Source organism: Caenorhabditis elegans, chromosome V, assembly GCF_000002985.6.
Source record: "Caenorhabditis elegans chromosome V".
Lineage (NCBI taxonomy): Eukaryota > Metazoa > Nematoda > Chromadorea > Rhabditida > Rhabditidae > Caenorhabditis > Caenorhabditis elegans.
In genome coordinates, this window is record NC_003283.11 from 12,611,004 (window position 1) to 12,636,538 (window position 25,535).

Below are 25,535 nucleotides of genomic sequence, written 5' to 3' on the forward strand. Positions count from 1 at the left end.
ACCAATCAGTTTGCACGAAATATTATTTTTGAACTATTAATAAGATACATTTGTTATATCTGTACAGCCTGACACTTTTTTAGAGCGATTATTTGGAGAGTATTCAACACCATCATATTTTGATACCTGAGTTTCAGCCAGCTTAACAGTTTTTTCATTAAAACCGAACACAAATTCAACGGCCCACTAGTTACTCATAACCTAAACATTGGCAGGTGTTCTCTTACATAATCTGTTATAAACAAATGGATCGTCTCAATTTCCAATCAGGTATCAATGACATAAACAAATTATTCACCCTCCACCGTGCAACTCCATTAATTTCATTTCATTTTCGCAACAAATGATACCTAACTTACAGTTATTTCTTTCATTAATACTATTCGGCTTATTAAATCATGTATCTTCAATTGACTATGAAGAAATACACATCGAAGATTCATATGAAACAAGGTAACGAATCCTTTAATTTTTTTTCAAAATTACGTCCGAAAACATTTCAGATCACGTATTCTAATGGTTGATGGAAATGTGTGGTTGCATGCCGGAAAGGATAAAAATATAACGTTCAAAACGACTGGAAATGGAAGAATATATGTGGACGAAACAGATGTTTCCAAACTTCCAGATATTGTAGGTAGACTGCTGAAATTATCCAAAAAAAAAATGAACGAGCTTCTACAAAACATTTATTTTTGATACGTTGCTTTGCTTAACACACAGATTTCTTATTTAGTAGAGGCTTATGCCGATGGTTTCTTGGCAGCTTCCACTTCAATAAATTTGATGAGATCAGCTCGTTCGTCAGCTTTCTTCAAACCAGCGAAGACCATCTGAAAATTTCTTATTAATACTCCATCGCACTTCCTAGAAAATCCTACCTTAGTTCCGGGGATGTACTTTTTCGGATCAGCCAAATAGTCGAAAAGTGTTTGTCTGTCCCATACAACTCCTTTATTCTTGTTGGCAGCCGAGTAGTCAAATCCAGCAACTTGTCCGGATTGTCTTCCAATCACTCCGTTCAATGTTGGTCCAGTCTTTGTTTGCAATGAGTTGACAACGTGACATTGCTCGCAACGTTGTTTGAAGATCTGAAAATCAATAGGTTTTCTGGGAACACTATAATGAAAAATTTAACTAACCTTCTTTCCTTTCTCATTGTCTCCTTCTGGAATAGCTCCACCGGATGCCGTATCAGACTTCTTCTTGCCCATGTTTCAAGAACTGATTAAAACATAGACGGTCAGATTAGAAAAAGGAACGAAACGTGGATTACGAGTAAGAGTTGGAATTAGATAGTCGGAGATCACGCAAAAATTTACTTTTTGACAACTATTTAAAAAGAATCACTTTCCTGAGAAACGGTCACGTAAATTTTGATAATTAAGTTCTATTATTTTTATAAAACTTTTCAAAATGAATAATTGTTTGAAAATGTTTGAACTATGGAAGTTTTTGAAAATTAACTCGAATTACAATTTTCAATATTCAAAATAATTTTCAGGCATCTTTCAAGCAACTTGTTGGACGTATTGAGAACACTTCTCAAATGTTCACCACTTTGAAAAGTCGCCAGGACACGCAGACTTCTGCAATGAGAGTGGTTTTAAATTCTGCAAAACATTATCTAGTAGCGGTAATTCCATACATTTTTTTCTCTTTTTGAAATCAATTTTTAGCTTCGAAATATGACACTCGAAGTGAATATCTTGAAGAAGTGGAAAACTGATAAAATGGCCAGAGACATGAGGAGACGGGGATTATTGGTGAAAATGACACGTCAAATCATGTAAGACACAACAAGTTAGGTTTGACTATTTTTTATAAATTGTTAACTTTCAAGAGGAATCAACAAATTGATAGCAATAAACGCGTGCGATCCGAACAAATGTAGTAATGGAGGCACATGTATCCCATCTTTTGGCGCCAAATTCACTTGTCTTTGTCCTCCACATTTCACCGGTACAACTTGTGAAGCTGACATCGATGAATGCTCAGTATACAATGGTACAACTGCTGGATGTCAGAACAATGGAACATGTATCAATAACCGTGGCGGATTTGAATGTCAGTGCCAATCCGGATATCATGGATCTCTTTGTCAGTATCATATGTCCGCTTGCTCGAAAACTTTTGAATTGTGTGGTCCACATGGGCATTGTATTGAGAGTATTGTGGATCCAACTGGTCAGTCATCTTCCGATACAACTACGTACAAGTGTATTTGTGATTGGGGTTTCAAGGTTTCAAGTGATAAGAACAATCCAACGTGTGTTGATGTCAATGAATGCGAATCAAATCCATGTCATCCAGGAGTTGATTGTATTAATTTGCCTGGATCGTTTGTGTGTTCCGGATGTCCAAAAGGATATAAAAGTAAGTTAGAATTATATATGTTCAATCAAATCAAAAATAAAATAATTTTTTTGGTTTAATTCTTGTCTAGAAAATATATACTCGTATCCAAAACGTTTTCATAAAATAGGTAAGTAGGCATTTAAATAGGTCAATAGGTGTGTGGTAGGCATGAGGTAGACACGTACGCCTGAACAAGTGCCTACCCTGTATAACACTTACAAATTTCAAGCTTTTTTTGTGAAAATACTTGTTTGGATTTCTCAGTTCCGAGAATGAGGAGAGAAAGTCTTATAAACTTCGGCTTAACAATGTGAAAAATCAGAATTTGTTAGTTTGAAGGTGTCGAAAAATGTACTGAATATCTGTCATTGAAATCCAAAAAGTAAAATAAATTCAGCCGATGGAAATGTTTGTATTGATGTCAACGAATGTGAAGGTGAAATTCGTGTATGCTCTCCGCTTTCAAAATGTCATAACACTCTTGGCAGTTATTATTGTGATTCGTGTCCGACTGGATACTCCGGCGATGGAGGAAATTGTGTGAAAGATGATAGTTGTGTCAAAAACAAATGCCATAAATTAGCAACATGCAAGGTAACTGACGACGGATACAGTGCTGTTGGAGACTACACTTGCTACTGTCCAGATGGATATGTTGGTGACGGAATTGGAGAGGAAGGATGTGTTAAGTCAGCAAGTAACGTTTGCCAGAACCACAATTGTGTTAATGCTGGGAAATGCAAGGTAACACAAATGAAGACAAGTAAGCACTGTTACTCAAAAAATAGTTTTCAGCCAACAAGCGACACCGAATATAAATGTGAATGTGAAGCTGGTTTTCTTGGAAAGTTCTGTGAGAAAACATCACCGTGCCAAACGAATCCTTGCAAAAATGGAGGAACTTGTATTGCCGTTGAAAATTCTGCTTATTGCGACTGTCCAGAGCACTTCTTTGGTAGGGCATGCGAAGAAGAGGAAGAACGTAAGAAAATTCATTAATAAAATTTTTATTGCTTGTTTTCTGTACAAGGAGCGGCCCAGCTTTAGCCTTGGGCAAACTTAGTATAGACTTTTGAACATATTTTGGATCTAACTGCTGGTAGGTTTCACAGGCAGAGTTGTTAAAAAAGTGGACTCACCATGCCACGCTCTTCAGTCAAGATTCTACAGTATCAGAAGTTAGATCCAAAGCCTGTACCAAAGTCTTACCGATACCGCCACTGCCTGCTCAAAACTTGACTGGTTTCTCTGCTCCTTACAAATAAGAGTAACAGTTAGCCACCGAAGGTTGTTCTGGGACTGCGCAGTCACTGTCAAGTAGACATCAGCAGAGACTGAAACCTCAAAAACAAAACTCATTTTGTAGACTGTGGCTCTCACTTCACTCATTCGAGCGGAAATTATACATTCGACCTACAACGATCGAATAAAACGGAACTGTCCATATGTGATTTCGTCTTCAATATTCCTGCTGCAAACTCTGCAGTTGTAATGACTTTCACAGAATTTGATAAATTTACGCAAGAAGGATCAGGACCTACAGATTGTGCCAAAACTGATGCGAATTTGACATTATACGATGGACCAGAAGACAGTTCTTCTGAGTTTGCAACATTCTGTGGAGATTCACACAGTGTTCACGCACCGCTGAGTGACACTCCAATCACAATGACTTCAACAGGAGCAATGCTGAGATTTAGAGGAACCCAAGGTTCTTTTACTATCAAATGGGAAACCGTTGAAAGAAGTTAGTGGAATTTTTATATAATTCAATTGGAAGTATATTATTTGCAGAATGCGGGTACCGTAGCTCAAAACCAGAAGGAATAATCTCCGTCCCACAAAACCACCAAGACATTGTCTGTGAATGGTTTATTTCGGCTCCCGGTGGGAAAATAATCGAAGTCACTATTCCTCCAGTTTCAATGCATTCAAAAGACATTGAAAAATGCGATCAAAACTCTTTGGAAATATACGATGGTTATGCTACATATGATAAACATCGTATTCTTGAAACATGTTCATCTACTCTTGAATCCCAAGTCGTTAGAACTACTGGACCATTCCTCACAGTTGCATTCATCAGTAATATGCTACAAAGTGATGCGGGTCTTGAAACGATCCGTGGATTTGTTTTAAAATACAAATTCACCACACCAGATAGGGAATGTGGAGCAGAAATCGATAACGATTCAAATGATTTCTCATTTTCTGGTGTCATTGAATCACCCAACTACGGTAGTTTGTATCCGCCAAACATGGATTGCACATGGAAAATTAATGGAACACTTAGCAATGGATCATATAGTGGAGATATGGTATTGAAACTGACGTTTGATGAATATGATGTCAAGTCTGGATTTAGTGCCAATGGGCCGGGAATGCATTGTGAGTTTATTTATATATTATTTCCTGAAAAGTCGCTCAGTTTCAGATCGTTCATTCCGCAGACTTCTGCCGAGAAATGAAGTGGAGTATGGAATAGCTCCTGGGTTTTCACGAGTTTTCGCTTACCGAAATCTTTTTGATATGGGAACTTGCACTAATGATTTCTTGAAAATTCACGACGGAGATGGAACATTGGTTCAAGAGACTTGTAATCCCAGAAGACCTCCAAATGTTTTGACAGTCAATAATCCAGCTGCAGTTCTTACATTCCACTCAGATTCAGCTGAACAAGGAAAAGGGTTTAGAATTCAATATGAAATGTGTAAGTTCTTTTTTGGTTTCATTGGAACTTTTAAGAGGTTTATTTCAGTATGTGAGAAACGAGTGAACGGAAATGGAACAATTCAAACTTGGAATTTCCCGAATGGAGGTGCAGCTGGAACTTGCACCTACATAATTGAGGCCCCAAAAACTCATGTTATTAGTGTTAGATTCTTGACAATTGGGCTAAGAGTACTTCCAATGTCTGAGTGCTTTTATACTCCCAACGCTGTGGAAACTTATGAAAATTATGTAGAGGTAGAATTTATAATTGCTTCTTTTCTTACTGAAATAAAATTATTTTCAGTTTTCCGGTGGCAGAACCGACAATGCTTTGTTCAACCGCCGATACGTTTGCGCTCGTTACCCATTTGTCGAAGGAGCGTGGATGTCAGTTTCAGCAGCTCGCCGACTACAAATTAAGGTTGGAAGTGATGGAAATCCAATGTTCAAGGGACTAAGTCTGGAGTACAAGACTTCTGATGTTGGATGTGGTGGAGTATTCTCAAGTATGACTGGAACTATATCTTCTCCAAACTATCCAGAAAAATATCAACCACATATGCACTGTGTCTATAACTTATATGTTTCATGGTCCAAGACTGTAAAACTTACATTTGATGTTTTTGATCTTGAAGTCACCCCTGCGAAAAGTTGTGAATACGATCGAGTGGAAATTTACACAAGTTATCACAATGAGACAGTTCATGGAGAATTACTCGGAAAGTTTTGTGGAGCAATGATTCCTCCTTCTATATACAGTACTACTAACACAATGGCAGTTGTGTTTGTTTCTGATAGATCGGTTGCTGGACCAGGATGGAATGCCAAATTTGAAGCAGTTTCAAGGAAAACAACGTGTGATTTCACATTGACAGCTCCCAGCAATAATCTTATATTTGATCCTCAACAACTCAAATTCGACAAATGCACGTATCACATTGCTGTCCATGAGAACCAAAGAATACTGATTAAAATGAATAATATGTCACTTCCATGCGACAAGAGCAGTTTAATGTTTAGAAATGGACCATCAGAAACGTCTCCACCGTTTTCATCGCTTCCTCCAGAATCAGAAATCTGCACTCCAAAAGTCAACTATATGCCTGTCATAAGATCATTCAGCAATCGGGTTACAATTGTTTACAAGTCAATTAATTCAGAAGGATCCTTCTTCAATTTGACATATGAAACTATTACATCGGGTTAGTTCCTTATTTCGATTATTATTTCAACTAACGTTTTTTCTCTAAGAATCAAACATGCCTATTGTACAATTCGCGGGCTAGTAAAATACTAATACATGCATAAATACTGCAAAACTATTTGATGCTGTTGAAAAATTTTTTAAAACATACTTTCGCCTAACTCCATCGGCGCTTTAAATGCACTTAAGTTTATATAATCGTAGAAAATGAATGCAAAATGAATCGAGGCTCCAATGCTAATTTTCTACAGGCTTGTATGCGTCCATGACTAATAAACTTACAGTGACTGCAAGACTAACAAATAGAATAACTCTATTTTGCATTTTAGGTTGTGGTGGTCGTGTTGATGGTTTGACAGGAATTGTTTCTGCTCCTCAATACCCACTCGGAGACAAGAAAAACTTGAAATGCGATTGGACAGTCGCAGTTGCACTTGGAAACAAAGTTAGATTTGCTCTAACCGCACTTGATGACTTGAACTCGTCTGATTCAGGTGGATTCTGCCCATTGTTTGCTGCAAATAGAATCGACGTATGTTTTAAAAATTTCGATCCATTTGAAAAGTAATTTTCAGTTTTTTGACTCTGCACTCCAAGGAAATCAACACCTAAAACGATATTGTGCGAAAGAAATGGCTTCTGAACCGATTACATCTGACGATAATGAACTCATTATTAAATACGTTCAAAGTGGTGGATTCCAATCGAAGAAAATATTTGGATTTTCTGGACATTTTACGACTCTTTGCAACGGTATTGTTCATGAAGCAATAAGTGGAAGTATTCAAAGTCCTGGATATCCTTATAAAGTCTACTCAAATCAGTTCTGCACCTGGACAATAAAAGTTCCAAAAGGAAATCGTATTGTAGCAACTGTTCATCATTTTTCAATCTCACAGAAAAGTTATTTCGAGGGAGGAATCAATTGTATAACGGACATGCTGAAAGTCGATGACACGGATTTAGCAGAAGCTGAAGTTACCTTCAAAAAGACTGATTACAATATCACAAATTCAGTGAATAAGTATTGTGACAAAGCAATTCCAAGAGTAATCCGTTCCAGACATAATTCTATGAAACTGACGTATTCAAGTCAAGGAGATCCTACAAATCAATTCTGGCTCAGTTGGAACACTCTCGGTTGTTCAAGAGATATAACTGCACCACAACAATTAATAATAACGAAAGAAAATATTGATCCAGAAGTTGACGAGTTTGAATGTCAATATAAAATCCAAGCGCCAATCGGAAAACAGATTAATCTGAAAATTGACAAGATGGATATTTTACCGATTGGAACAAACTGTACATACACCAAGGATTTCAGCGGTTTTGCTATTTTTATGAGTGACAGTAATAAGTCAGGAACTCCATTCCAAACATACTGTTCGTCTATAAACCAACAAAATATCTCCTCGCATACCAATGAATTGTTCCTTTTCCTTTCGGTAAGCGTATGGCCATTTCATGACCAATTCATAACTTACTATCTTCAGATGAAAAAGGATAAACTTAAGACTAATGTATTCTTTAATGCCACAGTTGAATTTGTTGATGTCCCACAATCATCTCAATCGGATATATGCGGCCAGGTCATAAATCGTAAGTTTAGTTGAATATTTAAAAACTTTGTTTTCCTTTGATAATCCCAAAATTGGTGTCCATTTTGAGAAAACTTAAAACACTCGGCATTAGCCCCCAATTCGTTACCATGTTCTTTCTAACATCTATGTATAATGTTCTGCCCAGAAAACAAGTATTTTTATAAGAAACAAGCAAGAATTGGGTAACGATTCAAAACAGGAAAAAAGTCGTCAATAACCTAATCTTATCTATAACTAAAAAATGTATATTCTACTTTAACTTTTAAGTGGAGCGAGGAAAAAAGAACTACATAACATCTCCTGGATACCCTTCGGCATATCTTCCTGGAATCAAGTGTAACTTCTTAATAAACGCACCACCCGGCTATCATATAGAGTACGCTCTCGAAAAATACTATTCTCCGTATTATCATGACGATCGAAAAACTGATAAGCCGAGATTTATGTCTCCATATACTGCGAACTATACATGCAAATGGTATCTAGCGTACAATGTTGGAATGCTTTCATTCTATGAAGGAAACTCGTAAGTACATGCCAAATTTGTTTTGATTAAAACTCAATTGTCTTTTTTTTCAGATCAAGTTCTAGTCCTGTCGAAAGATTATGTGATGAATCAGACACAGTTCAAACGTTTGAGTTGTATGCCAGTCAATCATTGGTTATTTTTGAAGGAGCCAGCAATTATATGTCACAAAAAAGTGGAGAAGGAGTTCGTGATCAAATTGGATTTGTTTTATCAATGATTCCAAAGTGTGGTGGAGTTGTGTACGCTGAATCGAAGCCTCAGACAATATCGCTTTATCATGAAGGTGAAGGTATTTGTAATGTAACAATTAAAAAGAAGGATCCACAAGATTCTGAAATCAATATTCGTCTGGAAGAATACACAAAGCTCAATTCTTCATCCACTCATACAATTGACGATAGAATTGATATTTATGTGGGCGGTGTGTTGAAGTACACAGAAATGCTAAAAGCAACAGACAACACAATGCAAGAGTACGCTTCTGATGAAGAAATGATGATCAGTGTTCAAAATGCAAATGCTCCACACTCTGCAATCATTGTTGTGAGCACTGATGATAAAAGTTGTGGAGGAGAAGTTCGACACTCTCAAGGAACAATTTATGCACCAACACGGCGGCTTGATAAACCATTCGACTGTGGTTGGGCTATTTCTAATAGTAACGGAAATACAGTCACTCTTAGCATTTTGTAAGGGATTCAATTTTAAATAACGTAAGAGAGTAATTGTCTTTTCAGGGATCACAATTTGAAATCAACACCTAACTGTACAGATTCGTACATTGAGATTCGAGCCAACAACTCATCCGGAAAGCTCATCAAACGCCAATGTGATATATCTTCGATCGATTCAACGGAATATGAATCCCAATCGTTGTATGTATTCTTGAGATACCGTCCATCTGCTTCAGATGGAAATGATGATGATGATGATACCCCTGACATTGACCAACAGGATTCAAATAAACGACCATTATTTAAAGCAAGATATGAAAAAGTATCTGGTGGTAGACCAAAAAGTCGATATGTTTCCAGTCCAATGATTGATAATACGGAAATGATGGTATGGACATTGGATATTGTTGATGAAAAAGCTGGAATACTTGTGAAGTTTATTGATTTGTATCTTCCATCTCCAACTTCATATCTTCGAGTAAGTTTTCTAAATATCAGTTTGTGATTCGAATCGTGTACGAAAAGCATTTTAGTTCACTGAATCGGGAGAAAATGATGACGTAGCAAGTTCCGATTATGAAGAAGTAACTGGAGTAATGGCTCCAGCTGAAAAGTTCTTCGAGACGAACCTGATTCGAGTTTATGGAAAATTGGAGAAATCGGACAAATTCTCTTTCACGTGGGATCCTGTTCCTCTGAATTACAGAAATTTGACTTTAGCAAAGGATAAGCCAGCAAGTATGTGACTTTGCAAATAATATTTAAAAAAAAACTAATTTTTACAAATTTGTTTGTTTCTAGAAGTATATGATTGCGGTGGTGACCTAACTCCAACGTACGAATGGGACTATTTTACCAATCCTCTGCCAGCTGGCCAATCTTTTGGATATGAAGAAAATCTACACTGTCGATGGATTATTAGAAGACCAATGTTTACTGGTATTGAGTTGAAATTTGACTATCTCGAATTAGAAGACGTTCAAAATTGTGCTTTTGATTTTGTTTCTTTCCGGCTTCAATTTGATGATCAACCGTAAGTGAAAAAGTGAAGAAACTTGCAGAAAAAATTTTACAGAGAAGAAAATGATGATGTTGACCTTTCGAGCGTGTCAAAGCACTGTGCACTTGTTCGGTCCAACAACACTTTCAATTTTTCTGTGAATAGAGCTCTTCATATTCATTTTGTAACCGATAGATCAAGGCATGGTATTGGATTCAAATTGAAGTACCGTTTAAGTGAGTATTTCTTAAAATTTATGAATTTCCACTAATCATGGAAAAATTTCAACCTCTTAATAACCTAATATTTATTAAAATTGTAACTTTTATAATTTTTCAGCTTGTAATTCATTTGAGCATATTCGACCTGGAATCTTCTTTGAACACACTCTAACAAGTCCAAACTACGATGGAAACTTTCACACTCCTAGTGTTTGGAAATGCCAATATTCTCTTATAATAGAGTCAAATCGGAAAGTTTCTGTGGAAATTGTGGATTTGGACATTCAAGAAAACTCCCCATGTTCTTATAACAATGCACTTATTCTTGGAAATCGATTCTCTGAACTTGTGGAAACACACAGTCAGTATTCCAAATCTTCAAAGTACTGTGGTAAATTGGAACAAGGAGAACGTCTTAATTTCACAAGTGCACGCGGAAGACTCTTCATCAAATACAATTCTGGACCTAATTCACGTAAAGGATTCAAAATGATAATCAAAGAACAGCTAACAGAATGCCCATCTGGAGTATTGCATGTTGATGATAATTCACCTTCCCGAGTACTCAACTCTCCGGAATTCCCGCAGCGTATTCCAAATTCTGTTGAATGTGAATATGTGATGGCTGCTCCAAATGGACACCGACTAATGCTCACGTTCGATTCAGAAAATTTCGATATTGACGGTAACCAGAAAAATTGCGATCTTCTTGACTACATTGAAATCCGTGATGGTCCAACTGTACATTCTGAAGTTATCGGAATTTATTGTGGTAATCAAGCGCCGTCAACTATTTTCTCAACAACGAATTTCCTGTACATGAAGTTACATACTTCTGAATATGGAAAAAGCCGGAGATTTGTTGCAACCTATGGGATCGGTAAGTCTAAAAAACGTTTTCAAGAAAAATAAATGAATGCAAATAAATACCAAATATAAATATGTTCATATTTTTAGCAACTTGTGGAGGAACAGTAATGGTTAGAGAAAATGTTACAACACACATCACATCTCCAAGTTTCCCATATCCTTTCGCAACGCCTGTTCAATGCCAGTGGAATGTCAAGAGCCCAAATACGCATATGATTGAAGCAAAAGTAGATCATGTTTGGTTGTTCTATAATCCAAATTGTACAATGGAGCAGCTTATGATTCGAGATGGAAATTCGACTGCAAACCCATTGATTGGTCCAGTTTGTGTTCCGAGACATGCTCCAGATGTATTTACTAGAAGTGCTTCTAATCAAATTACTGTTCAATTCACATCAAATTCTACGACTACGGTAAGATTTAAATTTATTTTTCGTTTTCTTGCAAGGTACTTTAAAAAAACCGTGACTCGCACCTTTTCAGTCTTGACCGGGCCAAATAAGTTCATTTTATTGAGGAATGGTGAAAAAAATGTATTTTCCGAAATATGTCGTAACAAGGTTCAATAAAAGAGGATAATTTTTAGAAGTTTCTATTTAATTCAATATTGTTTTCAGAGAGGAGGGCGACAATACTGCAGCAATAAGAAATGCGGATTTGATGTTGCTGTAACAATGAGCGGTGAAAGTGAGAAGGCTCCACAAATCCAAATTCCCCATAAATCTTAATTTTCAGAATGTGGAGGCCGTATCACTAATTTAATTGGAACTTTAACTCCACCTGGTTATCCAGGAAAGCTTCTGTCACATGTAAAGTGTATTTGGGATTTCAAGATGAAACCAGGATTTATTTATCGATTTAAAATCACGTTCCCTGGTGCTAATGCATATCATAAATTTGACAATCAAGTATTTAGGATTGCCAAACAACACTGTTTCCCGGATGTTGCCGTGAGTGGAATTAAAATCAATATTGATCCTTCCCACTCCAAAATGTTTCAGGTTGTTGAAGGATTCCCACCATACGATGGCGCTCAATATTCAACTTATTTCTGCAAGAATGAAACACAAATCACTTCGATAACAGATACTATTCGAATTGTTTATGATGATTCTCATACAAGAGAAATGATCAGTGCAATCGGAAATGATCAACCATTAAATAGTACATTCTACGCACCATTCACAATTGACTACATGGCAATACCAGCAAACAGTGAAAATCAAGGATGCACACTTCAGATTAATAAGAATTTAACCACAGAGTTCCATTTAAGAAATAAAGTAAACGGAAAAGGTGTTGGATTGGATTGTAAGTAACAACTCTGAATTTCTATGAATAATCTATTATTTTTAGCATTCTGTCATGTTTCAATTGAAAAACCTGCCAATTTTGAAAGTGTTCACATTGAAATATCGGATTATAAAGCTGACTCAGAATTGCAACCAGCGGGAGCTAAATGCTTTTCTTGGGGAGCTCATTTGAAAATTAAATGTAAGATTTTTAACTAATAAGTAAAAAGTTGAGTGGATTTTTGGATTTTGTTTAAAAAGCTTCAGTGATCACAATAAACTTTTGAAATTAAGTAAAAATAATAAAATTCACTTAATTTTGTTAGAAAACGCTCTTCTTAGAACCCATATCTTAAATATCAATTTCCAGCCGATGAACCTGTTCCAATTGAAACGACAGTTTGCGATGGAAAATCAATGAAGAATAAACAATCAGAAATGATATATGTAAATCCACAAATCGACCTGTTTATATCACAGCTTTTCCGTGATCAAGAAGGTCAACAATTCAATCTAACAATTGAATTCCAAAAATGTGGAGGTGTCATCTCCTCGCCAAACACTGGAGACATAACGAGTCCAAACTTTGGATCTGGTCTTAAATATCTTCCAGGATCAAAATGTCGTTGGGTTCTAGAAGCACCGGAAGGCCAAATTGTAAAGGTAATAAAATGCATAGCAAATAATTATTTATTTTCCATAAAAACTGTAGGCGCTTCCATATCCCATTGGTCCGTAGCCTCCAGGTCCATAACCACCATAGGATCCATATCCACCATAGCTTCCGTACCCATATCCTGATCCATAGGTCATTGGCATATAGCCACCACCACCGTAATACATTGGACCATACTGAAGTAATTATATACACATGGTTTATAAAGGTTTTAGAATTTTAGTAGGAAAAATATTAGAAAAAAAACTCACAAATTGCCCTGAAACGAATATACTCCAGATACTGAGAATTAGTAGAAACCAAAAATGAGCTTTGACCATTGTTATTTTTGTTGTTTTCCAACTTTTTTGTAACTCTCTATATATACAAGTACATCAAGTACCCTATACACCTAAACACAACAACAAATTTCTCAAGTACTAATTACACTTGAAATTTTAAGGTTAAAATTGTCGAAATGCAAATAGCGTATGACCATGAATGCGAGAACGATCATCTGATTATTGGTGAGGGACGACAGGCAGATGTCAACACAATTCATAAATATTGCCACAAAATGGACGGAGAACAGGAACAGAAACTGGAGGATCGTTTCAAAATTATCAAAAGTCATGGAAGATATCTTACTCTAATATGGGTTACTAACATGAAGTATGAAGAAGCTGGATGGAAGATTCAGTACGAATTTTTAAACGAAAATGAGGAATGCGGATATCATACATCTGGAATGTCCGGAACAATTTACACTCCAATGTTTGGGGATAAAGATTATGAAAATGATTTGGAATGCGTTTGGGATATTCAAGTGCCACTGGGATATCACATTAATTTGAAGTTCAAAGATTTTGATGTAGAAACGGCTGAGAACTGCGCAAAGGTAAGATAAGACACTGGTGAAACGGGAATGGCGAGAGCCTGTGACTCAAAACTTCACAGACGGCTGAAATTTTTGGCCCGTCTCCATTTATTTTTGTTAAGAATAGTTCAATTTCTTTCATCTGCAGTAAGGTCGCTTTTGAGTAATCCGACCTTACCTGTGTACACAGTTCCCGTTTGGTTCCTAACAATAAAAATCATGAGGAAAATTAATTTTTTCAGGACCAGCTTCTGATTTCCCAAGAGCACTCAACTCGTGCCAATTCACCAAACGGAGACTACTATTTCCTTTTCCAAGATGAAGAAAAAGAAACACCACTTTGTGGAATTGAGCACCCGAAAGATTTTGAATCCGAATCAAATCGAGTTCGTCTCAACTTTACAACAGACTCTCAGACTACAGCAAGGGGATTTAGAGTTAATTGGGAAGCTGAATGTGGAGCAATTTATCGACTAAACCATGGTGTTATAACATCTCCATATTATCCAAATGGATACCCTAATGACATCACTTGCACATATCTCATTGCCCCTCCTGATCAAAATTCCGTTATTGCAATCAAATTTGCAGACTTTGATTTAGCTACGATGAGAAGTAATTGACAATCTCAATTTCTAATCAATTGTTCTTAATTTGCAGCATCTTTCGGGCGTGCGCCTTGTGAAGATGACTATCTTCAAATCATTGATACTGGTACGGACAGAGTTCTTCATACTTTTTGTGCGAGCGAGCCAATGCCTAAGGATGCATTAGTGTTTAAAGGAGCAATTGGTTTGAAGTTTGTGAGTGACAAATCATATTATTGGATGGAAGAAGATAATAAATATGGCAGAAAAGGAAGTAAAGGTTTCCAATTGGCATACTCAATAAATAGTAAGTTTTAAAAAAAAGATAGATGAATAAGAATATTTTGAAACTTTTAGAATGCGGCGACAACATTGAACTACGCGAGGGAACTGGGTTTATCACAACAGTAACAAGTCCAGCTTTCCCTCTTCCGTACACAAAAGACCTGGATTGTGTCTGGAATATCACAACTGATCCAAATCGTCAATTGAACATTCGTTTCGAGGAGATGAAATTAGAAGCATTTCATGATTGTTCTGCCGATTATATTGAATTTTTTGACTCATCCGACATTATGGCTAACAAAACCCTTGGGAAATTCTGTGGAACAATGGACAAGTGAGTTGTCTAGTTTTAATAATAATTGACGTTTTTTTTAAGGAATGATATGTTTTGATCTTTTTATATAATAGTTATTTTGAGCTAAGAAAACCTATTTTTGCATTGTAATATTTTATGAAAAACTTCGTTTGGCTTAGTTTGAAGCCGTAATTGGCACATGAATTCATAACAACTTTTAAATTCATAATTTTATCTGGGTCCTCATTTTCAGAATTCCTCAATACCGCATTGTAACAAGTGGTCCAAACCTGTTGATTCATATGAGAACTGATTTCAATGTGAACAGTGGAGGATTCAAATTGGCTGTTATATCATCTCTTGGTCAAAAAGAGGGATGTGGAGGCAAACTGACAGCAACAACAAGTTGGCAAACACTCACAAGTCCCAAAGACGAGGATGGAAACTATCCACCTGCATTGCTTTGTGGATGGACAATCAGTGGACCCGTTGACTCACAGCTTCAGATTCGAATCGATGGAGTTGATACCGAACAATTGGAGTATCCTCCTGGAGATCGACCAAGCCCTGAATGTATTGATGCCTTGGCGATTTATGATGGACAGGAGTTCTTCTCACCTCTTCTAGCTGGTGACATTTGTACATCTGGAACACCTCTTCCAAAAATATTGTACACATCCCATCGGCACGCATTTATTACTTTTGAAACTGATAGAGATGGAACTGGTAGAGGATTCAATATTTCGTATTCAATAGTTGACAGTGATTGCGGAGGATGGTTGAAAGCAACAAATGAGATAAAAACATTAGTTTATAAAGGAATTACCTCAGATGACAGTGAGTTTATCGAAATACCATTTGACGTACTATAAGTTATAAATTTCAGACAAGGAAATGAATAAGGAACGCTCACATCAACGGTGCCGTTTTATGATTCAAGGACCAAAGACAGAACCTGTTATTGTTAACTTTCAGTTAGTCAAGAAGGGGAAACGTTTATCAGAATCTACTGATAGTTTGAACTAGTAATTTCTTTACAAATTTCATTTTCAGACAGTTCAATATTCCTTCGAAAGCCGGCGACTGTTCTGATTCCTTTGTTGAAGTGGGTTTTTAAAAATCCTTTGTTCAAAATCTCAATCATTTACTTTCAGATTCGTGATGTAGGATCTTTACAAGAGTGTAAACATCCAGCATGCGCAAGAGAGCCAAACCAAAGAAAAATTACTAAATTATGTGGAACCCATGTTCCGACTTCTCATGTCTCAAATACGAATACCATACAGGCAAGAAATGTTTTGTCAAATTGGATTTTATTTTTATTTTTCAGATCATAGTGTCCGCTGATATAATGCCAAATAAGAATCAATCACGACCATCACTCAAATTTGAATATAATATTTTAGATTGTGAGTTCATCTTTTCTCATGAACTTTTTCATTCTTAACCATTTTTGCAGCTTGCAATCGCACAATTGACACAAATACAATTAAGTCTGGAAGACTAACAAGTCCAAACTATCCACAGGTTTACTCTGAAAACAGTACTTGTGTTACAAACTTGCAGTCATCTAATCAAAAAATGCTTTTAGTTTTCAAGTGAGTACTTGTAAACTTCCCTCAATTATAAAAAACGTATTTTTCAGCGATTTTACGCTGGAAGAGCCAAACAATGTTAACAAAAATTGCGATTATGATTATCTCATGGTATTTTTTACATTCCCATGAAAACGTTCAATAATCTTTAAATTTCAGCTGAAAGAAGGTGACTCTAATGGAACGTACTATTGTGGATCAACTCTACCAAAAGCCCTAATGACTTCGGGAAAAGATTTGACAGCTTTATTGAAATCAGATCATTCATTGAATCATGCAGGATATGATGCATCTTACTACACAGTTGTCAGTGAAAGAGATGATCAGATTCAATTTGCTGATTCGTATGAGTTGGAAGGAGTCATTTCTAGTATTGGATATCCAAACGGCTATAACAAGTCGTATACTCAAATGTAAGTTGTATTCTATTGTTTTGCTAAAGCCCTACGTATGTGACTTTTTATTAGATCTATCAAATAAAGACGATTTGATTTGAATTACCCTATTTTTTCCTGTGAGGCGTATATCTTAACTTTTGATTTCAGTTTCACACTTCGACCTCCTAACAGCCATGATTGCTCAATTATCTTTACCGATGTAAGCATTTCGATGACACAATTGCCAGAAGAATGTTTCCAACCGACAGAAGAATATTTAGAAATTGAAGTTAAATTCAAGACTCAAGTGAAAAAAGCTAGAATTCGTAGCTGCACTTTTGCCCTCGTAAGTTCAAATATTCTCGTATTAACCTTTACAAACCATTTATTATTTTCAGAAAAAAGCACGCGAGCTGATTTTAGAGGCTGATAACAATGACAGATATATTAAATTCGCATTCAAATCGGACGCTAAATCAGAAAACGATGGTCGTGGTTTCAAGATTAGATGGAAATGTCATAGTATTGGAAAAACACAAGCAGTTTTGCCTTCTTAAATATTAATTTTATATTTATTATTGCATGAAAATAAACTTTCCCTTAACTTATAGTAAATGATCCAAGTTTGAAGTAAAGCTTACATTTCAACAGGTTAAACATGACTCTACATGAATATAACCTACTTGTTTCCTTAAAACTACCCTGAAAGTGAAAAGTTTCCACAAGACATAAGACCACAAGAAAATTTTCGAAACTTATTTATTACTTTGTACAATTATTAAAAAACAATTAAGCATGAAAATTCTAAATCATGAAACTCAACCTACATTCGGAGCTTGTTGGCAAGTAACGGACGACACTGCTCGAGTGTATGTAACACCATTGATTGTTACCTCGTAATTCCAGACCATTGTATCCGATGTACATACTAATGTGATTGATATGGTTTGCGGTAGATTTTGATTATCTGCTGGACCACCTTGACCTCCATTGAATAGCATGTATGTGTTGTATCCATTGAGTGCACTACATGTTACAGTCATTGTTGATGTGACGATTCCAGTTACTGGATCGGTGGTCGAAAGGTAGCTAAAAAATAATTTTTATGAAATTCTCCAATGAAAGTTAAATAATTATCCTGGCATTCTGATTTTAAAAAATTCAAAAACCACTAGAATCTGAGACTCACTTGTTATAAGTGACATCGATGAAAATCTGTGGATTGTTGGCATCTCCCATTCCCAAGCTAACAGCGTTTGGATTGCACGGAGCTGAAAATAAAAAACAGTTTTAAAAATAATATTAGAATGTGTAATTTACGCATAGTTGTAGTCGTAGTGGTTGGAGTTGCTGTAGTTGTGGTCGTGGTTGTGGTGGTAGTAGTTGAGGTGGTGGTTGTTGGGGTGGTTGTCGTCGTAGTTGAGGTGGTCGAGGTCGTGGTGGTTGGCGTTGTTGTTGTAGTAGTAGTTGGAGTTGTTGTGGTTGTTGTGGAAGTCGTTGATGTTGTTGTTGGTGTCGTGGTAGTTGTTACAGGTTCAGTTGTAGTTGTAACTTCTTCAGTTGTTGTGGTAATTTCAGTAGTGGTTGTTGCTTCGGTAGTGGTTGTAGTAGGATCAGCAGTTGGTGATGTAGCAATACACGAGTTAATTACATCTAGCTTATAGGTTAATAGCAGAATATGGAGAAGCGTCGAAATCCATTTCATGACGCATTTGAAATTGGACAGAAATCTAAAGATCGTGAGCGTTTTCTGGAGAAACGGTGTGCGAACAGGGAGAGGTACAATAATGACTCTTGACCACGCCTCTTGAACTTTGAAAGAGGAAACGGGCGCCTTTCACTTATTTTCACTCGAGAGTTGGAAAGAAAATTGAGATGTATGAATACATTTCATCATAATTCGGAAAAAGGGGAATTGGAGAGATTGTTGCATTTTCACGCAAAGTGGTACGTTTATCTAAAGAGATAGAGTGGAAAAACCAAAACGGTCAAGTTGAGATGACTTTTTGTAGAATCTCGATGAGATTTTTTTTACGGGATTGAAGCTGGGGAGACTTGAATTATTGTTCTCATGGATTCATTTGTTGGTTCTCGGCTAGCCACACTACTTCCAAAAGACTTATAGTTGAATATGTACATAACCAGTCTAAAAAGTTTTTGTATTAGTTTTTAGATACTTTCAATTACCCATCGATTCCATAAATTAGCACACCAAAACTGAAAAGTGATAATGTGATACAAAGCCGATCTCCAGAACAGTAAAAATGAGAAACCATGTTGTTAACTACATCCATTGAGCATACATAGTCTTGAATTACAGATTGGACAAAAAATCGGATGGATGTTCTTCTACGGAGCTGGTTTGCTTCAGATGACAGATTTCCGCGCGTTCGTTTCTGTTTGAAATTTCATATTCATTTTTCAGTGAGATGAAAAATAAAGTAGCGTTAATTTAAATTTATATATTTGGGAGATTCAAGATGAACCAAAAAAGCTTAACTTAATGAATAAGATCCTTCAACAATTTCAAAGCATTAGTCATAAATGCAAACTTTCTACACAATGACAAAGTTTAGCCAAAATATCGAATTTATTCAATTTATTTATTTACTCAAAATGTACCTAAATCAACTTAAAAATGTGAAATAAATAACCGAAATATGCAAATTAAGAAATCAGTTTGATAAAAATAAATATTTCGAAGCTGTGATACTGTTAAGCAAAATCGGAAATTTTAACTAAACGTTTCAGATAAATTTTTAAATTTGACGCTACTACATTTTTAATAAATTTTTGGTAATCTTTTGATTTTCTTTTCCAGTTTCAAAACTCGAAAAGAAAAAAACAAAGCTGAGAGATTAATAATTATATGTATTTCTGAATTCTGAAAAAATTAAATGATTGCAAGAACAATTCGAAGACATTTAAATTTCATTTTAAACCCAGACAAAACATGATTTCATTTCACACTTACCCAAGTATATATTAACTTTCCACCAATCATAAAATTCATAAAGTTTGTGAGAAATCCAATCAGAAATATACCGGATACAACTATAATTGTTATTTGATTATTGCACGGAGTTGAATAATATCCGATATGTTCGAATCCAATTGGAACTCTACAATTCGCTAAATTTATAATAATATCAAAATTATTGTTATTATCGAAACCTGGTAAACCGATCAAAGTAGATAGCCAAGTTACAGTTATCCATGAAACAGATAAAGCTCCTAAAGTAATTCGATGACTATACTGAGGAACATGAGTCGGAGTAAACCAGATCACTAGAAATCGGTTAATAGTTATTATCATCTGAGTGATAGGACCTTGTAGATACATTCCTAATCCCATAGTTTGATTCAAATAAGTGTTCAAATTCATTGAACCAATTTGAGTATAACTGAAAAAAAATCAGATTATTTCTTACTTTTCAAAAAGTTGTTCCGTCACAAAATTTACCCCAATATGAGCAAACTTGACATTATTAAATGTTTCGTAAGTAATTTTTTATTTGAAAAATATTTTGAGGTTAAAGACAAGCATGTTTGTGAACATTCGGCAAAAATACATGTCTATGCTTTTGAATGTTAAATAATATACTTTCGGCAATCCGGTAATTGTCGGAAGTTTTCGAAGTTTTCAAAATATTGAAATACCAAAAAAATGTATATCGAAAAAGATGAAAAATCTAATGTTAGAAGTATTTTTTTTCAAATATGACTTTTTTTTCTTCTTATTTTATTATTCCGATACTATATGCTTCAATGCAAATGCTTTTCTAGAATTTCAAATAAACTCACAGAAGTTCTGTTGGTCCAATATAAAGAAAGTAAACAGTCAATAAGATAAAGTTAGACAATGTTTTCGAAGTACATAATATATAGAAACTAGTTTTCTCATATGATAGAAACTTGAAAAACATGAAAAGATTGATTAATATTCCTAAAAATGCAGAAATGATAATATGCCCACCAACGATTCTTGTAGCTTTTTCAGCGATAAGCATTTTGTTTCGTTGTTTCTTAGGCCCGAGCCAGTATTTATAGAAGTTTTAGGTGCCAATTTGAAAATGTATTACTTTTTGCACGCAGGTAACCCTTAATTTTCCGAGTCTAAATGTTTGTTGTTTGTTATGCAATTTCAGCCTGATGTCGCAAGTGAAATATTTTTCTACTTGACCAACTTTGAAAAAGGAGGGAATGAAAATACATTTATCTTCAAGCTATTGAAATTTTTAAAATTCAATCAAATTTATTAAGTATTATTATTATTATTATCATTTTCACAGATCAGGAATACAACGTAAAATGTTTCTGACACAATTGACGTAAAATGTTTCTGACACAATCAATTTGGTGCTTGTTGGCATGTAATGGAATTAATAACTCTTGTATATGTGACCCCATTCAACACTAATACATAATACCAAATCATGTCTGCACTGTTGCACTGTGCATTAACTGTCACTGATTGTGGAAATCCTTGATTTTCAGCCGGCTGATTGAAGACATCGAAGATCATATACGCATTGTATCCGGCTATCGCAGTGCAACTGATCTGCATTGTAGAAAGTGATTGCATATCCATTGTGCCAGGAATTATGTTAGCAACCAAGCTGAATGAAAAGAAAATGCGTTTGTTCAAATATGAAAAATATATACTTTGAATAAGTTACGTCGATATCCACTTGAGGTTGAAAGTTGTCTCCTTTTCCGAAAGTAAGTGAATCCAAAGAACAAATCGCTGAAATTCGTATTCCAATATTTATTTCTGTTTTTTATTCAAGAACTTACGAATCATCATTGTTGTTGTGGTAGTTGGTAGCGTAGTAGTCGTTGTCGTTGTGGTACTAGATGTTGTTGTTGGTGGTACGGTAGTTGTAGTGGTAGTGGAGGTTGTTGTAGGTGGTACGGTAGTTGTAGTGGTAGTAGATGTTGTTGGTGGTACGGTAGTTGTAGTGGCAGTAGAGGTTGTTGTTGCTGGTACGGTAGTTGTAGTAGTAGTGGAGGTTGTTGTTGGTGGTACGGTAGTTGTAGTTGTACTGGTGGTTGTTGTTGGTGGTACGGTAGTTGTAGTGGTACTAGATGTTGTTGTTGGTGGTACGGTAGTTGTAGTGGTACTGGAGGTTGTGGTAGGTGGTACGGTAGTTGTAGTGGTAGTAGATGTTGTTGTTGGTGGTACGGTAGTTGTAGTAGTAGTGGAGGTTGTTGTAGGTGGTACGGTAGTTGTAGTGGTAGTAGATGTTGTTGTTGGTGGTACGGTAGTTGTAGTTGTACTGGAGGTTGTGGTAGATGGTACAGTAGTCGTAGTAGCACTGGAGGTTGTGGTAGATGGTACAGTAGTCGTAGTAGTACTGGATGTAGATGTGGTTGTAGATACTGGGACAGTTGTAGTAGTGGTAGAAGATGTCGTGGAAGACGAAGAAGTTGTTGTGATTGGAACAACTGTAGTACTTGCCACAGCTGGACCCCTTCCATGCGAGGTTGCCAAACACATATCCACTGAACCGAATTTTTCAGAAATAATCAATAGTTTAACAAGAGGAATTAATGAAAGCCATTTCATGGTACGTGCATTCAAGGGAAAGTGTCTCTATGAGTCCTTCTGAAGTTCACAAGAAAGGGGTGGGTGGAGAAACAATGAAATTTCGATAATGTTCTCACTAAGAAGACATCAAAATCAAGCTAATATGCTTGTAGTTTCCATTTAAAATGAAGTTATAGATGAAATAGCCAAGGAGAAAGCGAGGAAAGCATTGTGAAAAAAGTTGAATGGCATCGTTATGATGACAATCTTGAACAGAAAAGGGTAAAGTTCCTGGAGAACGAAATGAGAAGTTGATTTCGTGTTGTTTAACTAATAACTGTTTAGGTCCTGCTCATATTATCTTTTGTAAGATTGTTGCAACGGGAAGATTGGAGTCATTTTGAGTCTCATAAACAATAATCGAAATTTCGCTGTTCCACCTTCAATAATTGACATTTTTCATTTTTTGATTAAAACATTGTTCGCTCAATTTTTTTTGTTTTTATGTTAATGTGACTTTTCATCAGGTTATCTTTTCTTATCAAACATGTTATTTCTTTTGTTTCTGGCTATCAGCTGTAATCATTGACCATCCGAAGTGATAACTTAACAATTGGCCAACAAAGTGTTTAGTCTCTTTAATATGTTAACGGAAAGAGCGCCATGTAAGCGGCAATTAAATGAACAAACTCTCAGTTTTAAAAGACAAAAACATTAAAAATGGTAGGCATTCCTGAAAGTTATTTTGAATCACAACCGTCAGATACAATTTTTCCGGTTATGTTTGAATAAGTATACTATATCAGTCTGCCCTCTTCGTCATGAAAAAAAAAGGTAATTATAAGGCCGGGCGTACATCTCAAACTTGATTTCAAAAGAGTTCAGTAATTGTCCCTGCAAATATTCTAAACCAAATCATTTTTGTTTCAAATAATGTAAAATTTGAAAAAAAATATATTTATAAGGGTTGTATTTTTTTTCTAATTGATTGTGTGTATTGCAATCAGAAAACATTATTTCAAAAATGATCTTAAAATTCTTTAATGCTTAAAGTTATAACGTCTAAGATGTATATTGACTTTCCATAGTATAGATGTCTTCTGAAATGTTCCATTTTACTTTACAATATCATTTCTGACCACTCATATCTTCATTTCTCTCAAACAACTCACTCGAGCATAGCAAAGGCATGAACAAACACAGTGGCCAGCTCAAGCAAAAAGAAAAAAGAACGAGTTGTAGAATAGTGATGACCACAAAAATAAACAACTCATGAAATTCACATGCAGAAGCTGCTCCCCAATAAAAAAAGCTCTGAGTCCTCATTTGAAAATGCAAAGAACGATTACACAAAGAACTACTCAGAGTCGGCATCAATTCTCTTGTTTCAGATACTTTTTTCTCCATTCCAATGTGGTGATTTACATTTTTACAGTCCCTATTATCTCGTTACTTTTTAGTATTGAAAACAAGTTAACTGAAAATGTACTGAAAATTTTTCAGATTAGCTCTTTTCTAGTTTTTTCTTGAGTAATTTTTCATTAATTTCAGCCAGTAAGAACGCACCCAACCTACCACATATTCGATTTTCAAATTTAGATTTTTCCATAATCCTTCTTTCTCTTCATTTCCCCCGATTTATAAATAAACCTTTCAAAATTTGCCCAAAAAGTTATCTATATTTTCCATTTGTTCCCAGTTTATTCAAGCCCACGTGGTCAACAACGATCACATGTTTAGTATTGAAATTGACTCATACTGTCCCTATCCATGTGACCCTTTTGCACACTCCTTTATGTCAAGAAATACATTAAAATTGTAAAATGAAGAAACTGGATTTCAATTAGGATTTGATATCTGCTGACGCTGATAATTAAATGATTACGGATTGATCGATGTGAGTGATCAAGAGATAGGCAAAAATAAACCGAATTTCGCGGACATTTTTTATTTAAGAAGACCTTGAAAGTGGTTTTCAAACGGAAACTGTTCCTTTTGTACGTTTTGCACGTCTATGTAAAAATGACTTCGGAATTAAGAGGTGAAGACTTCAGTTATGTTACAGTAACCCTAGATTAAATTTTCAAGGTAGTATATTGAGCGTAATTCAGCTGAATCTCTTTTCAGCTTAAACTATCTTTCTTTTCAAAAACTTATGACTGAGCTCTGTACCATTACATAATTCTACAGTATTCCCAAAAATCACTAATTGGAGTTAAGGGCAATAATATATGGCCACACAAGCACCTCACTTGGTAAACGATAGAATATACAAATAACTAGTATGATAACATTATTATTCCTCTACATAGACACTATCTAGACCAGGAAGACGACACATTAATTTACACTGTCTATCATAATTCACGGGAAATACATCAAAACATCTATTATTATTATTATTTTTGTACACTTTTGAACACTTGGATTATTTCACAAAAATTTTCGTATTTAATTGATGCTGGTTTGAAATATCAGAAATTTTGTCGAATTCGGGTTACAAAAAAGCGCATAAAAAATACTACCAAACCATGTATACATCGAACAGTATAATTAAACAAAGTGGAAAATTCTGATGTAATCTTATTGTCATTTTTCTCTCTTCCACCAAACTATATTACATCAACATTATAAAGAACCCTTCATTCTCCAATTTTTCAAGGTCAAAACGAGAAAACGATCAAATAAATATCGGTTCTCTGATCAACACACATTTTCGCATTCGATCGTTTTGCAGAAATCACGTCTCGGCGACCTCAACTTGACTCTTCCAAGTAACCCACACATCTTTTTCCTCAATCTCTTTTTTTTTTCATCTTGGGCTCTTTTTTACACAAGTCATTAATCTTGAAGCAAAATAGAAGCCCATC

At 35.5% G+C, this 25,535-nt stretch overlaps 5 protein-coding genes and 1 pseudogene across 6 annotated transcripts; 1 reads left to right on the forward strand and 5 right to left on the reverse strand.

Annotated features, from left to right (window-relative positions):
- The first annotated feature begins 325 nt into the window (after window positions 1-325).
- cubn-1 (Cubilin homolog) lies at window positions 326-17,746 on the forward strand. Its single transcript, NM_073756.7, has 42 exons — window positions 326-453; window positions 504-633; window positions 1,505-1,636; window positions 1,680-1,789; window positions 1,844-2,376; window positions 2,756-3,102; window positions 3,154-3,340; window positions 3,725-4,105; window positions 4,153-4,746; window positions 4,793-5,068; window positions 5,117-5,325; window positions 5,375-6,272; window positions 6,604-6,806; window positions 6,850-7,722; window positions 7,771-7,876; window positions 8,146-8,404; window positions 8,458-9,096; window positions 9,145-9,559; window positions 9,615-9,819; window positions 9,883-10,114; window positions 10,157-10,317; window positions 10,421-11,182; window positions 11,260-11,585; window positions 11,790-11,859; window positions 11,908-12,122; window positions 12,174-12,483; window positions 12,529-12,666; window positions 12,835-13,127; window positions 13,583-14,017; window positions 14,239-14,611; window positions 14,657-14,890; window positions 14,941-15,202; window positions 15,417-16,000; window positions 16,050-16,137; window positions 16,217-16,268; window positions 16,318-16,449; window positions 16,494-16,572; window positions 16,623-16,761; window positions 16,809-16,869; window positions 16,918-17,171; window positions 17,304-17,481; window positions 17,534-17,746. The coding sequence occupies exons 1-42, from the start codon at window positions 344-346 to the stop codon at window positions 17,690-17,692; spliced, it is 12,144 nt and encodes a 4,047-aa protein (NP_506157.3). The 5' UTR covers window positions 326-343; the 3' UTR covers window positions 17,693-17,746.
- cyc-2.2 (putative cytochrome c 2.2) lies at window positions 679-1,215 on the reverse strand. The gene is made up of 3 exons (NM_073755.5): window positions 1,143-1,215; window positions 882-1,091; window positions 679-833 (listed from the first exon to the last, which is right to left on the reverse strand). Exons 1-3 carry the CDS (start codon window positions 1,212-1,214, stop codon window positions 744-746), a joined length of 372 nt encoding a protein of 123 aa, NP_506156.1. The 5' UTR covers window position 1,215; the 3' UTR covers window positions 679-743.
- glam-2 (FIP (Fungus-Induced Protein) Related) lies at window positions 13,141-13,468 on the reverse strand. The gene is made up of 2 exons (NM_001269509.2): window positions 13,392-13,468; window positions 13,141-13,316 (listed from the first exon to the last, which is right to left on the reverse strand). The coding sequence occupies exons 1-2, from the start codon at window positions 13,458-13,460 to the stop codon at window positions 13,155-13,157; spliced, it is 231 nt and encodes a 76-aa protein (NP_001256438.1). The 5' UTR covers window positions 13,461-13,468; the 3' UTR covers window positions 13,141-13,154.
- Window positions 17,747-17,879: 133 nt separating the features above from the next.
- On the reverse strand, window positions 17,880-18,840 carry F56H9.6 (C6 domain-containing protein; the record flags this gene model as incomplete). Its single annotated transcript, NM_001392629.1, has 3 exons — window positions 17,880-18,224; window positions 18,325-18,406; window positions 18,456-18,840. The coding sequence occupies 3 exons, from the start codon at window positions 18,838-18,840 to the stop codon at window positions 17,954-17,956; spliced, it is 738 nt and encodes a 245-aa protein (NP_001379443.1). The 3' UTR covers window positions 17,880-17,953.
- Window positions 18,841-19,166: 326 nt separating this feature from the next.
- Window positions 19,167-21,145, reverse strand: srx-113 (7TM GPCR serpentine receptor class x (Srx) domain-containing protein; the record flags this gene model as incomplete). The annotated part of the gene is made up of 4 exons (NM_073757.2): window positions 19,167-19,281; window positions 19,323-19,531; window positions 20,110-20,539; window positions 20,940-21,145. The coding sequence occupies 4 exons, from the start codon at window positions 21,143-21,145 to the stop codon at window positions 19,167-19,169; spliced, it is 960 nt and encodes a 319-aa protein (NP_506158.2).
- A 341-nt stretch (window positions 21,146-21,486) lies between these two features.
- F56H9.7 lies at window positions 21,487-22,635 on the reverse strand (annotated as a pseudogene). Its single transcript has 3 exons — window positions 21,933-22,635; window positions 21,801-21,882; window positions 21,487-21,754 (listed from the first exon to the last, which is right to left on the reverse strand). Coding segments are annotated over exons 1-3 (1,053 nt in total).
- Window positions 22,636-25,535: the final 2,900 nt, after the last annotated feature.